This window comes from Lithobates pipiens, unplaced genomic scaffold, assembly GCF_037356315.1.
Source record: "Lithobates pipiens isolate NorthernLeopardFrog02 unplaced genomic scaffold, aLitPip1_a1.2 Scaffold_13, whole genome shotgun sequence".
Lineage (NCBI taxonomy): Eukaryota > Metazoa > Chordata > Amphibia > Anura > Ranidae > Lithobates > Lithobates pipiens.
Genome location: NW_027507718.1, coordinates 358266861 through 358281142, shown reverse-complemented (window position 1 = coordinate 358281142; position 14282 = coordinate 358266861). Strand labels below are relative to the sequence as shown.

General features: G+C 39.8%; 1 protein-coding gene across 3 annotated transcripts in view; it reads left to right on the top strand.

The window, feature by feature from the left end:
- The window catches only part of MARCHF1 (membrane associated ring-CH-type finger 1), a 479165-nt gene that overhangs the window by 292695 nt on the left and 172188 nt on the right, over positions 1-14282 (top strand). For all 3 annotated transcript variants that reach the window (XM_077477155.1, XM_077477154.1, XM_077477156.1), the window contains one exon: positions 1602-1782. In XM_077477155.1, coding sequence (XP_077333281.1) covers positions 1602-1782 — 181 coding nt within the window. The remainder of the gene's footprint in view (positions 1-1601; positions 1783-14282) is intronic.

The window sequence follows — 14282 nt, the reverse complement described above, 5'->3', positions numbered from 1 at the left end:
TATTACTGTCACAAGGGATGTTTACATTCCTTGTGACAGCAATAAAAGTGATCAATTTTTTATTTTTTTAAACAATTTATTCATTTTAAAATAAATAAAAAAATAAATAAATTTTTTTAAAGCGCCCGCCATCCCTGAAGTCGAGCCCGCATATGTAAACAGTGTTCAAATCACACATGTGAGGTATCGCCGCTATCGTCAGAGCGAAAGCAATAATTCTAGTACTAGACCTCCTCTGCAACACTAACCTGGTAACCGTACCGTACTTTGTCGTCAATCCACGAGTGCGTGCAATTATAAAGTGTGACATGTTTGGTATCTATTTACTCGGTGTAACATTATCTTTCACATTATGCAAAAAAAATGGGCTAATTTTACTGTTTAGTTTTTTTAAAATTCATGAAAGTGTCCCTTTTCCCAAAAAGTTGCGTTTAAAACACCGCTGCGCAAATACCGTGTGACATAAAATATTGCAACAATCGCCATTTTATTCTCTAGAGCCTCTGCTAAAATATATATATATATATATATATATATATATATATATATATATATATATAATGTTTGGGGGTTCCAAGTAATTTTCTAGCAAAAAATATGGATTTTAACCAAATGCCAAAAATAGGCTTAGTCATGAAAGGGTTAATAATTCTTCTTTAGGCAGGGTTCACACCTAATACCGATGTGGCTCCCAGCAGGGGTCCTGTGCTCACCGTTTCAGGTCAGAATTTTAGCCCAAATTGTTGGCTGAAAGCGGGCCTCAAAACGTACCAAAAGACACACAGGACTCCTGTGCAAATTCGCACTGGAGATACAGTGGAGATATGTGAACCGGCTTTATTACGAGCCGGTCAAAATCCCCTGCTATTGCAAATTGGGTGCGGGGAATCCGCATCCAATTCACAATGGTGTGAACCCAGCCTTAAGGGGGCATGGCAGGGGGTGTGTCCTATGCCTAAATACTTTTGCTAATAGGCGTTCCTTGTTTCCATCTCAAAAAGTTGAGCGGTATGCTATTCCACCAACAGAAATGCACAAGCAATAAAGAACACCATGTTGAATTTCACTGCCTAGCAGGGAAGCTGCCTGGAACCTCTTATTATACACAGAAAAGTGTTACTGAAAGTCAATAGCATGATGTGTGGAAGCCAGGAAAAGGGGCAATTTTCAGTAAGTACATAAAAGGCCCTTATTATTTCAGTTTTCAATTAGGAAAGAGCTGACAGGCTTATGAACTAGATCAGGCACAGAATAGCATAATAGCAGCATTGTAAACTCAGGCAGCTCAGTGGACAACATCTTTTTATACTATAATAGAAGCCATGTTTGTTGAAAAGAACAATTTAAAGATGCACATTCAATCTTTGTAATGATTAGGGTTACTAAAATATGTAATTATAAGCCCAGGGCCTATATTTAGAAATGCACTGAAATTGTGTGCAATGCCATTCAGCTTGCAGAAGGACTAATTTGAACTGATACTGATGAGGGTGATCAACACATTTACATGTGATTGTGCCGCAAAAACCAAATAAATGATAGCTGTAGTGTTTGCATTCATCTTTGTGTAAAATCTGAAATATCTTTTACATATTTTTTAGAATCTGCCATTGTGAGGGAGATGAAGAAAACCCACTAATTACCCCATGTCGCTGTACTGGAACATTGAGGTTTGTTCATCAAGCCTGTCTACATCAGTGGATTAAGAGCTCAGATACCCGTTGTTGTGAACTCTGCAAGTATGACTTTGTAATGGAAACTAAAATAAAACCTTTAAGAAAGGTAAGAAACCACAGAGGCTGCCTGCATATACCAATCAATATGCAATTATTAAACATGGATTCAGTCTTAAAAACAAATGCAATCCTTTGAAAGACATTTTTTTTTTTTTTACCAATTACTGTCTCTGCCTGCTTCTGATACTACAGAATAAGAAAAATATCATTGCTGCAGAATAAACATGAACAATGGTTTCATTAAAAAGTCTAATATAACGGTGAAATGCTGGGTACTGAAATAATTAAGTTTAACCATTCAACAGTTTTACCTATTGGCCTGAAAATGGGAAAGTAGCAGTAAAACATTTTAGTACTTGACACAAGGCTGGATTCATACCTATGCATTTTTAGTGCTTTTTGCATTTTGCAGATTTGCACTACAGTCTAGGCTTGTGCAATTCGTTTCGTAACGAATCGAAATTCGGCCGAATTTTGCATCTTTCGGACATTCGGATGCATCCGAATGTCCGAATAAAAAAATAACAAATTACAACGAATACGAAAGAAATATAACGAATGAATTCGAATTAATTCGACATGATTTGAAATTATTTCAACCGCATTCGAAATTATTTCAACATGATTCGACATTATTTCAACTGCATTTGAAATGATTTCAACATGATTCGACATTCTTTCAACCGCATTCGAAAATATTTTGTGACCCGACTTTAGGGCCATGTATCTCGGGGTCACTTAGTGCTAGACACTTCAAATTTGGATATGTTGTAGTGCTAGTATTATTGTGTTTGCATACCAAATTTGGGGTTTCTAGCTATAAGTGACCCCGAGATATGTGGCCCCAAATTCGAGTCGCAAAATTTCATTCTCTGATCTATTAACTAATAACATTTTGCAACCCGATTTTGCAGAATAAACATGAACAATGGTTTCATTAAAAACTCTAATATAACGGTGAAATGCTGGGTACTGAAATAATTAAGTTTAACCATTCAACAGTTTTACCTATTGGCCTGAAAATGGGAAAGTAGCAGTAAAACATTTTAGTACTTGACACAAGGCTGGATTCATACCTATGCATTTTTAGTGCTTTTTGCATTTTGCAGATTTGCACTACAGTCTAGGCTTGTGCAAATCGTACTAGCACTACAATATATCCAAATTTGGAGTTTCTAGCACCAAGTGACCCCGAGATACATGGCCCTAAAGTCGGGTCACAAAATATTTTCGAATGTGGTTGAAATAATGTCGAATCATGTTGAAATCATTTCGAATCCGGTAGAAATATTTTTGAATTTCGTTGAAATATATTCGAATGTGGCCGATTTTTCGAATTCGGTAGAAAACTAAACGAAATCCGAAAACGAATTTAAGGAAGTTAACGAATATAACTAAACGAAATTAATGAATTAACGAATTAAAACGAAAAGAAACTAAACAAATTTTTTCCTTTTGCACATGTCTACTACAGTCCATTTAACATGGTTTCCTATGGAACACGTTCTGTAGTGCAAATCTGCAAAATGCAAAAAGCACTAAAAATGCATAGGTGTGAATCCAGCCTAAAAAAGTTTCTAGGTGCAGCCTCTCCACTATACCAATAACGTGTCTTACACAAAAGCACAAATCTTCCATTGTATCCCATTGGGGGGATTTACTAAAACTGGTGCACACAGAATCTGCTGCAACTGTGCATAGTAACAATTCAGTTTCTATGTTTTATTGTTAAAGCTTAAAATAATTGTAAAGTCTCTTTTTTTTCTTCTATAAAAACATGTTATACTTACCTGCCTTGTGTAATGGTTTTGCATAGAGTAATAATAATAATAATAATAAATTTTATTTATAATGCACTTTCCATCAAAAGACCTCAAAGTGCTACATAATTACAATAAAAACAAACAAACCGCTTAATTTACAAAACATTTGCTAAAAAGAAAAGTCTTCAACCCCTTTTTAAAATTTTCAGTAGACTGAGAAACCCTCAGACTATCAGGCAAAGCATTCCACAGACGTGGGGCAGCAGCACAAAAAGCCCTATCTCCCATGGTTTTCAACCTAGTTTTTGGAACCTCTAAACAATTCAAATTAGTTGAGCGAAGGGAACGCGGTAGATTTTGCAATCTAAGAAGTTCCTTAAGATAAGGTGGAGCTTGTCCATGTATGCATTGATGCACAAGAAGAGAGACCTTATACTCAATCCTTGTAGAGACCGGCAGCCAATGAAGAGATTTTAAAATTGGAGTGATATGCTCATGCTTCTGCACTCTCATTAGGATCCTCGCTGCAGAGTTTTGAACGTATTGCAACCTCTGCATGCTCTTTCTCGGAATCCCAATGAGAAGTGCGTTGCAATAATCCAGCCTGGAGGAGACAAAGGCATGAATCAATCTTTCAGCATCGGAAAAAGAAAGGATAGGACGAAGTTTAGAGATATTACGAAGGTGGTAGAAAGAAGTCTTGCATACTTGATTTATATGAGCTTCAAAAGTGAGTTGGGAATCCATTTTTACACCAAGATTAGTGACAACAGACGAAACTGGAATTTTAGAGCCTGAAAAGGCAATACTTGTTATCAGCGATGATTTAATCTGGTGAGATGTTCCAATCATAATAAACTCAGTTTTGGAGCTATTTAGTTGCAAGAAATGTTGTTCCATCCACTCCTTTATCTCCTCCAGACAGGCGGTAAGGACTGATAGGGGTGACTGCACTGAAGGAGTTTCAGCTGCAGCTTTTACATAAAGCTGTGTATCATCAGCATAACAATGGAAAGAAATATTATAACGATTTATAATATGGCCCAAGGGAGTAAGATATAGAATAAATAAAATCGGGCCAAGCACTGACCCTTGGGGAACTCCGCAGGTAACCATATGCGGTTTAGATTTAAAATGACCCAATGTAGTTTGTTCAATCCTATCTGTAAGATATGACTCGAACCAACTGAAGGCTAAATTTTTTAGTCCAACATTATCACGAAGACTATCTAAAAGAATGCCATGATCGACAGTGTCGAACGCAGCTGACAAATCCAACATAATAAGTAAAGACGGAGAACCGGCATCAGATGACATAAGAAGATCATTTGTAACCCGAACAAGAGCGGTCTCCGTACTATGAGCAAAACGAAAGCCTGATTGAAATTTTTCAAAAAGGCTGTTATGCTTGAGATGATCCTGAAGATGACTTGCAACTGCTCAGATCCTCCTCTTCTCGGGACCCTCTTTGGCTCCCTGGACCCTCCCTCCTGTTGAGTGCCCCCACAGCAATCAGGTTGCTATGGGGGCACCTGACCTGAAGCTCCATGCGTTCATTTAGACACAGAAGCCCTGGTTCAGCCCCACCCCTTTCTCTCCTGATTGGCTAACTGACTTTGATTGACAACAGCAGGAGCCAATAGCGCCCCTGCTGCGTCTCAGCCAATCAGGAGGGAGAGTCACGGATGGCCGTGACACTCATGGACATCGCTGGATAGAGATGGGGCTCAGGTAAGTATTAGGGGTGCTGGGGCGGCTGCTGCACACAGAAGGCTTTAGTCTATCAAAAAAGAAAAAACATTTTGACATTTTTTACTCTTGAACATTATAAAAAAGTAAACATTATAAAAAGTTTTATTTTAACGTGTAACATGTAACATCTTACTAAAAAGCACCTGTCACCTTGGCCCCACCAATCCCCCACTGTGATAGCAGGCTGAAGATTTTCTTTCACCTGCTATCTAAACCTAAAAATAGTGTGGCCCACACAGAGTTCTGTGAATGAATGAACTACAACTACCATCTTCCATTATGGCAGACAGCTTGTAGTTCTTAAAGAGGAAGTAAACCCTGATGAGTTTACTTCCTCTTTCATTCCCTGCAAAGGCAAAGCATAATGGACTACTATGCATCGCATAGTAGCCCATTATGTGTCACTTACCTGACACAGGAGCCAGCGAAGTCGCCACTGTCCCCTGTAGTCTGCCGCATCCATCTTGTTGGTGGGGTCTCGCAGCTCCGCCGCTGTCATTTGGCGAAGCCGCGATGACGTCACTCCCGCGCATGCGCATGGGAGCCGACACGCGCGGCAGCTCCGTCGCTGAGAATGCCGCGCTCAGTGCGCCTATAGGTTTAGGAGATATTGCTTGGACCTACAGGTAAGCCTTAATCTAGGCTTACCTGTAGGTCAAAGTGGTTTGTAAGGGTTTACAACCACTTTAATTAACTGCTCTCCAGCAACTGTCTGCCTGTACAATAGGTACGGGTAAACAGCTATACTGAGATTCTGCAGTAGCCTGACATTGCACCCGTGGTCTGCTGATCACAAGCGTAATGCTATGCAGGCTCCACAAAAATAATAATAAATGCACTTGTTTGCCTGAAAAAATATGCGCATTTATTCATTATCTTAAAAATGTTAACTTGGCCTTTGAAATAGATTAGCTCATTCATACTCATAACTGGCACCCACATGGGCAACTACTGATTTTCCTTCCCTACACTTGGATAGATCCCAAATTATATAAAATGTAACTGTTTGAGGCCAGCAACGGAATGCTATGTGACTCATGGACCCCCACATATATACAACACTACAATATGATATTTGCTTTCAAACTATATAACACAAGGAATAGCTGACCAGTATCTGCAGACACAGAACATTGTATTATGAAATAATGTAAGTTAGGTGGTAGGAATTACAGGTTACAAAATAAAACTGAATATAATAAAAACAACAAAACAATAACAATACAAATACATTTGCCTTTATAGAATTCATGAATAAATGTTCAATTTTAAATTTGTTACCATTTTTCCTTTTAATTGTATAATTTTAATTAGCATTGTTCAAGGATTTTCTGCCTTCCAAAAGACAGGAGATCTTTGACTTTCGTAGGGGATTATTTGTTCGATGTTATATCACAAGTCTGTAAACAGATGTCATCAGCGCTGTCACATTCATGAAGTATTGATGTATTCTGAATAATAAATGATCTTTTGCAACAGCATTCAATCACACCTGACAAACATAACAAAGTCTGTCATTTATGTGGATGGTAGCACAGAACAGGTAAAGTATGGTAAATAAAGTTTACAGAACTATGTGTATAATAGCTACAATGTAAAAATGTTATCCCACTGTTAAAATTATGAAGATATTTTATTCAGAGAATCTGTATCTTTAAAAAGGAAACTGCTATATAAACTATTGTAACACTGACCCCCGAAGGAGCGGCTGAAATTTTCTAGGCTTACCGATTGCCTCCTCCAGCTCGTAACTCGTCATTCTTGTCTAGGGGATCCCAAGGTTAAAGGCCCAGTAACTGCAGAGATCAACACTTGCATTCCTTTTTAGGGTTTTTATTTGCATAAAACAGTTGAACAAACTCAGTCTCTCAGTTGCGAATAGAGGGTATAAGGATGAAGTATAGCTCAGGCATTTTGGACTTCAATAAAAGTCTCTCTGTACATAATCCAGGGAGTAGCCACTCGCAACTGGATTCTATAAGTGTTGGATAAATACTTATTTATGTATACTAGGAGCCAACAAGTAATTTTGGTTTAGCAAAGTCTCTGCCACAGACTTGGATGAAAAACTTAGATGCTCACAGGAACTTAGTTGCAAACGGAAGGATGGAGGTAGGAAATTTTCTTACTGTACCAGAATCTTGCAGCCAGTCCGGCGATACCGTAAGAAATGCAGATTCAATTTGTTTTTATTGTCCTTAACAGCTCAGCTTCCAGGCTCTTACCGAGCAGCCAGCCTCGTGCGTGGCCCTCTTACTGAAGAGTCATCCCCTGGTTGCATGCAGAGTTGCTGGGCTTCTCCAAACCCGAGATGGCATCAGAACACCTTAGAATCCTCCTTCCAGTTACTGTTCCTCAGACTAGCCAGTTCCGAGGCTCGAAAATGGATGGATCTGCACCCCAGGCCATGAGGGCCTCTGGGGGCTGGTCAGGCGGCCCAGGACCATGGAGTCAGCAACAACTTCTGGACCGGAACCCAGAACCACATGACTTCAGCACCTTAAGTACCCTCTCCCGGACTACACAGCGAGACAAACACACCCACTGATTGGCTCCTAGAGAGAGATTGGTACCCAATCCGTCCAACCAGACTGCGTTCTAATGCCTCTCACAGGTGCAAACCCCACCTATGACCAGGCAGATCCTTAATACAGCCCAAAGCATAATTTCACACAATTAACCCCAAAACTCAACTACAGTTTTGGGCAAAAACTAAATTTACATACATAGTACGTACTCATCAGGAGTACCGGCGCTACACTATATTGGCAAAAGTATTGGAACGCCTGCCTTTACACGCAGATGAACTTTAATGGCATCCCAGTCTTAGTCCATAGGGTTTAATATTGAGCTGGTGCAGCCTTTACAGCTATAACAGCTTCAACTCTTCTGTGAAGGCTGTCCACAAGGTCAGGCATTGATGTTGGATGACAAGACCTGGCTCACAGTCTCCACTCAAATTCATCCTAAAGGTGTTCTGTTTGATTGAGGTCAGGATTCAAGTTCCTCAACTCCAAACTGGTTCATCCATGTCTTTATGGACCTTGCTTTGTGCACTGGTCCAAATAATTTGGTGGAAGGAGGGATTAGGATGTGGGGTTGCTTTTCAGGGGTTGGGCTTGGCTCCTTAGTTCCAGTAAAGGGAACTCTTAAAGCGGAGTTCCAAACAGAAATGGAACTTTCACTTTTCCAGTTCCTCCCCCCCTCCGTTGTCACATTTAGCACCTTTCAGAGGGAAGGGGGAAGCAGATACTCATCCAGTACAGATATTTGCTCCCACTTCTGGTAAAATATTTTCACAGTATCCATGGCAATCTAGGCCATGTCTGGCCCCTCCTCCATCCCCCTGTTGTCTTCTGGGAGGTCCCAGAAGAAAGCAGGAACCAGTCAGAACGTGCAGCACGACTTGCACATGCTCAGAAGGGAAACAGGCTGTAAAGCTGCAAGGCTTCACTTCCTGATTCCGTTACTTAAGATGCCAGCACCTCCACCCAGAGCCAAGGGATGAGTCAGCTTCAGGTGAGGACATTGTGGGTGTCCTTATTTTAAAAGTCAGCAGCTGCAGTATTTGTAGCTGCTGACTTTAAAAAAAAAATTGCAGGTGGAACTCAGCTTTAAGGCGTCAGCATACCAAGACATTTTGGACAATTTCATGTTCTCAACTTTGTGGGAACAGATTGTTGCAACATGACTAAGTACCAATATACAAAGCAAGGTCCTTAAAGACATGGATGAGTGAGTTTGGGGTGCACTTGCCTCAAACTGATAGAACGCCTTTGGGATGAATTGAAGAGTGGAGACTACGAGTCGGGCCTTCTTGTTAACATCAGTGCCTGACCTCACAAATGCACTTTTGGAAGAATGGGCAAAAGTTCCCACAGGCACACTCCTAAAAACTTTGGATAGCCTTCCTGGAAGAGTTGAAGCTCTTATAGCTGCAAAGGGTGGGACAATTCAGTATTGAACCCTATGGACGAGATGCCATTAAAGTTCATGTACTGTACATGTAAAGGCAGGCTTCCCAATATTTTTGACAAAATAGTGTATGTTCAGATAGGAGTCATTTTAAGTTGTTATTAGCCAATTGTGAATTTAATAGAGGGTAATTGCACCTATAACCACCACTGAGGGAGATAAACAGTTAAGCGTTTATTATATAATGGTTGGCATAAGAAAATACCCATGGAAGTAGAAATTCCAGTTTAGAACTAACTTGTCCATGGAGTCTTAAGGCCTTGATAAGCACGGTGTAATGGGGTACGCAATACATCTCACGGTGAGTCAGCGAATTACGGATTTCACCTTATCCAGAGTACACCCTAGAAGGTGGGTCAGCAGTGAGTCCAATTTAACTGGGACATACTGTGCTTTGAAAAACTATTCATACTCCTTGAAATTTTGACATGTTACAACCAAAAACATAAATGTATGTTATTGGGATTTTATGTGATAGACCAACACAAAGTGGCACATAATTGTAAAGTGGAAGGAAAATGATAAATGGTTTTCAATATTTTTTACAAATACATTTCTGAAAAGTGTGGCGTGCATTTGTATTCAGCCCCCTTTACACTGATACCCCTAACTAAAACCTAGTGGAACCAATTGCTTTCAAAAGTCACCTAATTGGTAAAAAGTCTCCACCTGTGTGTAATTTAATCTCACTATAAATACAGCTGTTCTTTGAAGCCCTCAGAGGTTTGTTTGAGAACCTTAGTGAACAAGCAGCATCATGAAGGCCAAGGAACACATCAGACAGGTCAGAGATAAAGTTGTGGAGAAGTTTAATGCAGGGTTAGGTTATAAAAAATATCCCAAGCTTTGAACATCTCATAGAGCACTGTTCAATCCATCATCCGAAAATGGAAAGAGTTTGGCAAAACTCACAACTGCAAATCTACCAAGACATGGCCGTTCACCTAAACTGACAGGCCAGGTAATGAGAGCATTAATCAGAGAAGCAGCCAAGAGTCCTGTGGTAACTCTGGAGGAGCTACAGAGATCCACAGCTCAGGTGGGGGAATCTGTCCACAGGACAATTATTAGTCATGTACTCCACAAACTATTAGTCGTGTACTTCACAAGGCTGGCCTTTATGGAAGAGTGGCAAGAAGAAAGCCATTGTTGAAAGAAAGCCATAAGAAGTCCCATTTGTAGTTTGTGAGAAGCCATGTGGGGGACACTGCAAACATGTGGAAGAAGGTGCTCTGGTCAGATGAGGCCAAAATTGAACTTTTTGGCCTAAAAGCAAAACGCTATGTGTGGCAGAAAACTAACATTGCACATCACCCTGATCACTCACTTCAACAGGGACAGTTAAGCTGTTCAAAGTTGATGGGGAGATGGATGGAGCCAAATACAGGGCAATCTTAGAAGAAAACCTGTCTGCAAAAAACTTAAGACTGGGGCAGAGGTTCACCTTTCAGCAGGACAACAACCCTAATTATACAGCCAGATATACAATGTTATGGTTTAGATCAAAGCATATTCATGTGTTAGAATGACCCAGTGGAAGTCCAGACCTAAATCTAATTGAGAATCTGTGGCAAGACTGAAAAGTGTTATTCACGGATGCTCTCTGTCCAATCTGATAGAGCTCGAGCTATTTTTCAAAGGAGAATGGGCAAAAAAATTCACTTTCAAGGTGTGCAAATCTGGTAGAGATATACCCCAAAAAAAGACTTGCAGCTATAATTGCAGCGATAAGTGATTCTGCAAAGTATTGACACAGAAAGGGCTAAATACAAACGCACAATGCACGCCACACTTTTCAGATATTTAATTGTAAAAAAATACTTTTATCATTTTCCTTCCACTTCACAATTATGTGCCACTTTGTGTTGCTCTATCACATAAAATCCCAATAAATTAAATTTAAATTTTTGGTAGTAACATGAAAAAATGTGGAACATTTCAAGGGGTATGAATACTTTTTCAAGGCACTGTATGCTGTATTTGACATAGCATAAACTAGGAACAGGAAGCTCCAAGCTTCTCCTTCAACCTACAAAATGCCTACATAAAAAAAAAAAGAAAACAGTAGCTGGCAGCCTCTTAAAGGGTTAGTTTACCTTTAACAAATAAATGCCTATGCAGATGCAAGGGGCGTCTGTAGATAAAAACAAGCTATGCAGCTTTGCCCAGAGTTGAATAAAGCCCTTGCTATAGGTATAGGCCATTTACATACCTTATGAAGCCTGACTGCAAACTCACAGGATGTTGTTAAGCTAGGCCCAACTAAAACAGTTCACCTCTACTATCACAAGAATTAGCTGTTTTTGATTCAAATCCCCTCACACAGGCTTTCTCTCCCCTGATGCAGTAACTCTGAGCTCAGACTGAGTGCTTGCTCCTGTTATGTTGAACATTACCAGTAATTACTTGACCTCGCTTAGCAACATCCTAGCAACGTCCTGGAAGTTTTCAGTCAGGTTTTATGAGGTATGTACATGGCTTATACCCAGAGAAGCCACCAGAAATTGTTGGGCCCCTTACACAGCTTTAGTGCTGGGCTCCCCGGGCTTGACCACTAACATTCCCCAGGACCCGTCCACTGGCGGCCCCACTGAATCCATCCACTGGCCACCCCACTGAGTCCATCAGTGCGCCCACTTTTGTTTTGACACACATACAACTTACTATATCAAAATGAATCCAATCCATTAAAAGAGACCTCCCCATATATTCAGCAAAGAGATGGCTCAACCCAGCAAAGAGACATCCCAATCCAGCAAAGAGACAGCCACATATTTTAATCAAAGAGACATCCCAATTCAGCAAAGAGAGAGCCCATATATTCAGAAATGAGACATCCCCATCTATCAAAGACACATCCTCATATATACAGCAAAGGGACATCCCAATCCAGCTAAGATATGACCTTATTCAACAGAGACATCCCCTTATAGCAAAGAGACTCCCCATATAGCAAAGAGACAGCCCAATCCAACAAAGAGACAACCATAGCACAGACCCACATCCAGCAACATTGTCAATCAATTTACCATTGTGATGTCTAATAACTTGTCCCCAGACCAGTCCACAGTGAACACGGAGCAGTCCTGCAGGCTACAAGCAGTGCAGCTCTTCATTACGGCTGAACTGCAACTGGCATGGCACCTAAACCAGCACCTCGTCTGCAAGGAGAGGTGGAGTGCAGATGATATCACTCCACCTTCCCCCTGCAGCTTGACCTAAGTGAGCTGCATCAGCTCACTCGGTGGCCAGCCTGCTTTAGGTGCTAGTTACAACAGCAGCAACAACTCATTGGTTGGGGCCCAGGCATCTGGGCCCTTTGGGACACCCGGGCCCCCTACATGTGTATGTATCTATAGCAAGGGTATTATTCAACTTTAGTCAAAGATGCACAGTTTGATTTTATCTCCAGATGCCCCCTATCTGCATAGGCAGTTTTTTTGGTAAAGGTAAACTAACCCTACAAATGAATAGATAACTAGCCAAGATTCACATGGGCAAAACAATTCATGATAAAAGAACAAAATAAAAATGACCCAGAATTCAATTAATCAAACCAAAATATAGAACCTATCTATGAACTGATTCTAACATTTAGTTTAAATACAAAAAGACTTTATTTCATATGTCATACATTGCCAAATATACGTAAAGCCTTACCACTACATCAAGGCACCTCCCACTCTAATTATTATAATGTGCGATGCATATTTAGCAATGCATAACCAAGGATTCAGAAAGTGACAGAGGTTTATTATGACTACTTTAACACATTGTATTGCTTTGTAAGTGTGGTGTTATGCATTTTTTTTTCACAGAAAAGTTTTTTTCTCTGAAATTTGGACGGGGTCATATTTTATGGCCAGTGTTGCTGAAACAAGTGCCTAATAACGTTTTTCTTTTTTAACTTTTTTTTGTATTATAATTGTTATTTTTAGATTTCTACATTATAAAAGATATGCTTTAAAAAAGGTTATTTTAACCACAGCTATGGGCAGACATACAGTCCTTGACATGACAGTATGGCAGATGAAGCTACTGTAAGACAGTTACCAAGACAACCAATCTCAGTGTTACTGTATGTTCCTTATCATCTTAGTATAATTTGCATTGTGTTACAGTGGTATCTTTAACATAAATTTGACTAACTGCTTAGATGTAACATTCTGTACCCAAGGCTCTTTCGATTCAAATTCTAGACCACATTTAATTCTCGCTACTTGAAAACTACTAGATAAATACAATATTTTGCATTGTCTGTGACTGTGTGCACTGTATGCAATTTAGCACTTTTGGGTAAGAATTAGCAAATGCTGATGTTAGGGGATAATTCACATAATGTCATTCTAAACATCCAAGAATAGTCAGATATAGAAGTATAAGTCATGATCTAAACTAAGAAAAAACATTTTATATTATTTCCTGAGCATACATCTTTAGGTCCATTTATGTCTATCCCACACCCACCTAACAACCCCATCAAATCATTCCCCGCTTCTATTACCTTTTGTACCACCACCCCCCCTTTAGAATGAAAGCTCTAAGAGCAGGGCCCTCCTGTCCCTTCTGTGTTGAACTTACTGTAATTGTGCTGTCCCCCTTTACATTGTAAAGCGCTGCGTAAACTCTTGGCGCTATATAAATCGTGAATACTAATAATAATAATAATAATTTCCATGGTGATGTTAAGAGGTAGACCAAGAAGGCACCCTGTTTGGAAAAACTATTGCCACTAGCTGAAAAAAATTCAACAAGTCCAACTATTGTTTCAACCTAGATAAGTTGGCAGGAGACATCAATGGCAGAGTGCTGGCATCCATTGATTGTTGCCATGTTGCTCAAAAGTGGATGTGGGATTGGGTGGCCAGACTGGATGACAATCATCTCTATGGATGCCTTAACAAGCGTCTCATTTTTTACAAGATTACATTAGCACTTTCAATGGCACTTTTTTCCTAAAATCATTATTTTTTTTTTTTTTTTTTACATAGCAGCTGTTTGGCGGGGATAAGAGTGTAGTGATTTCAGATGTTTGACATCAGTGTAAAACAGGATT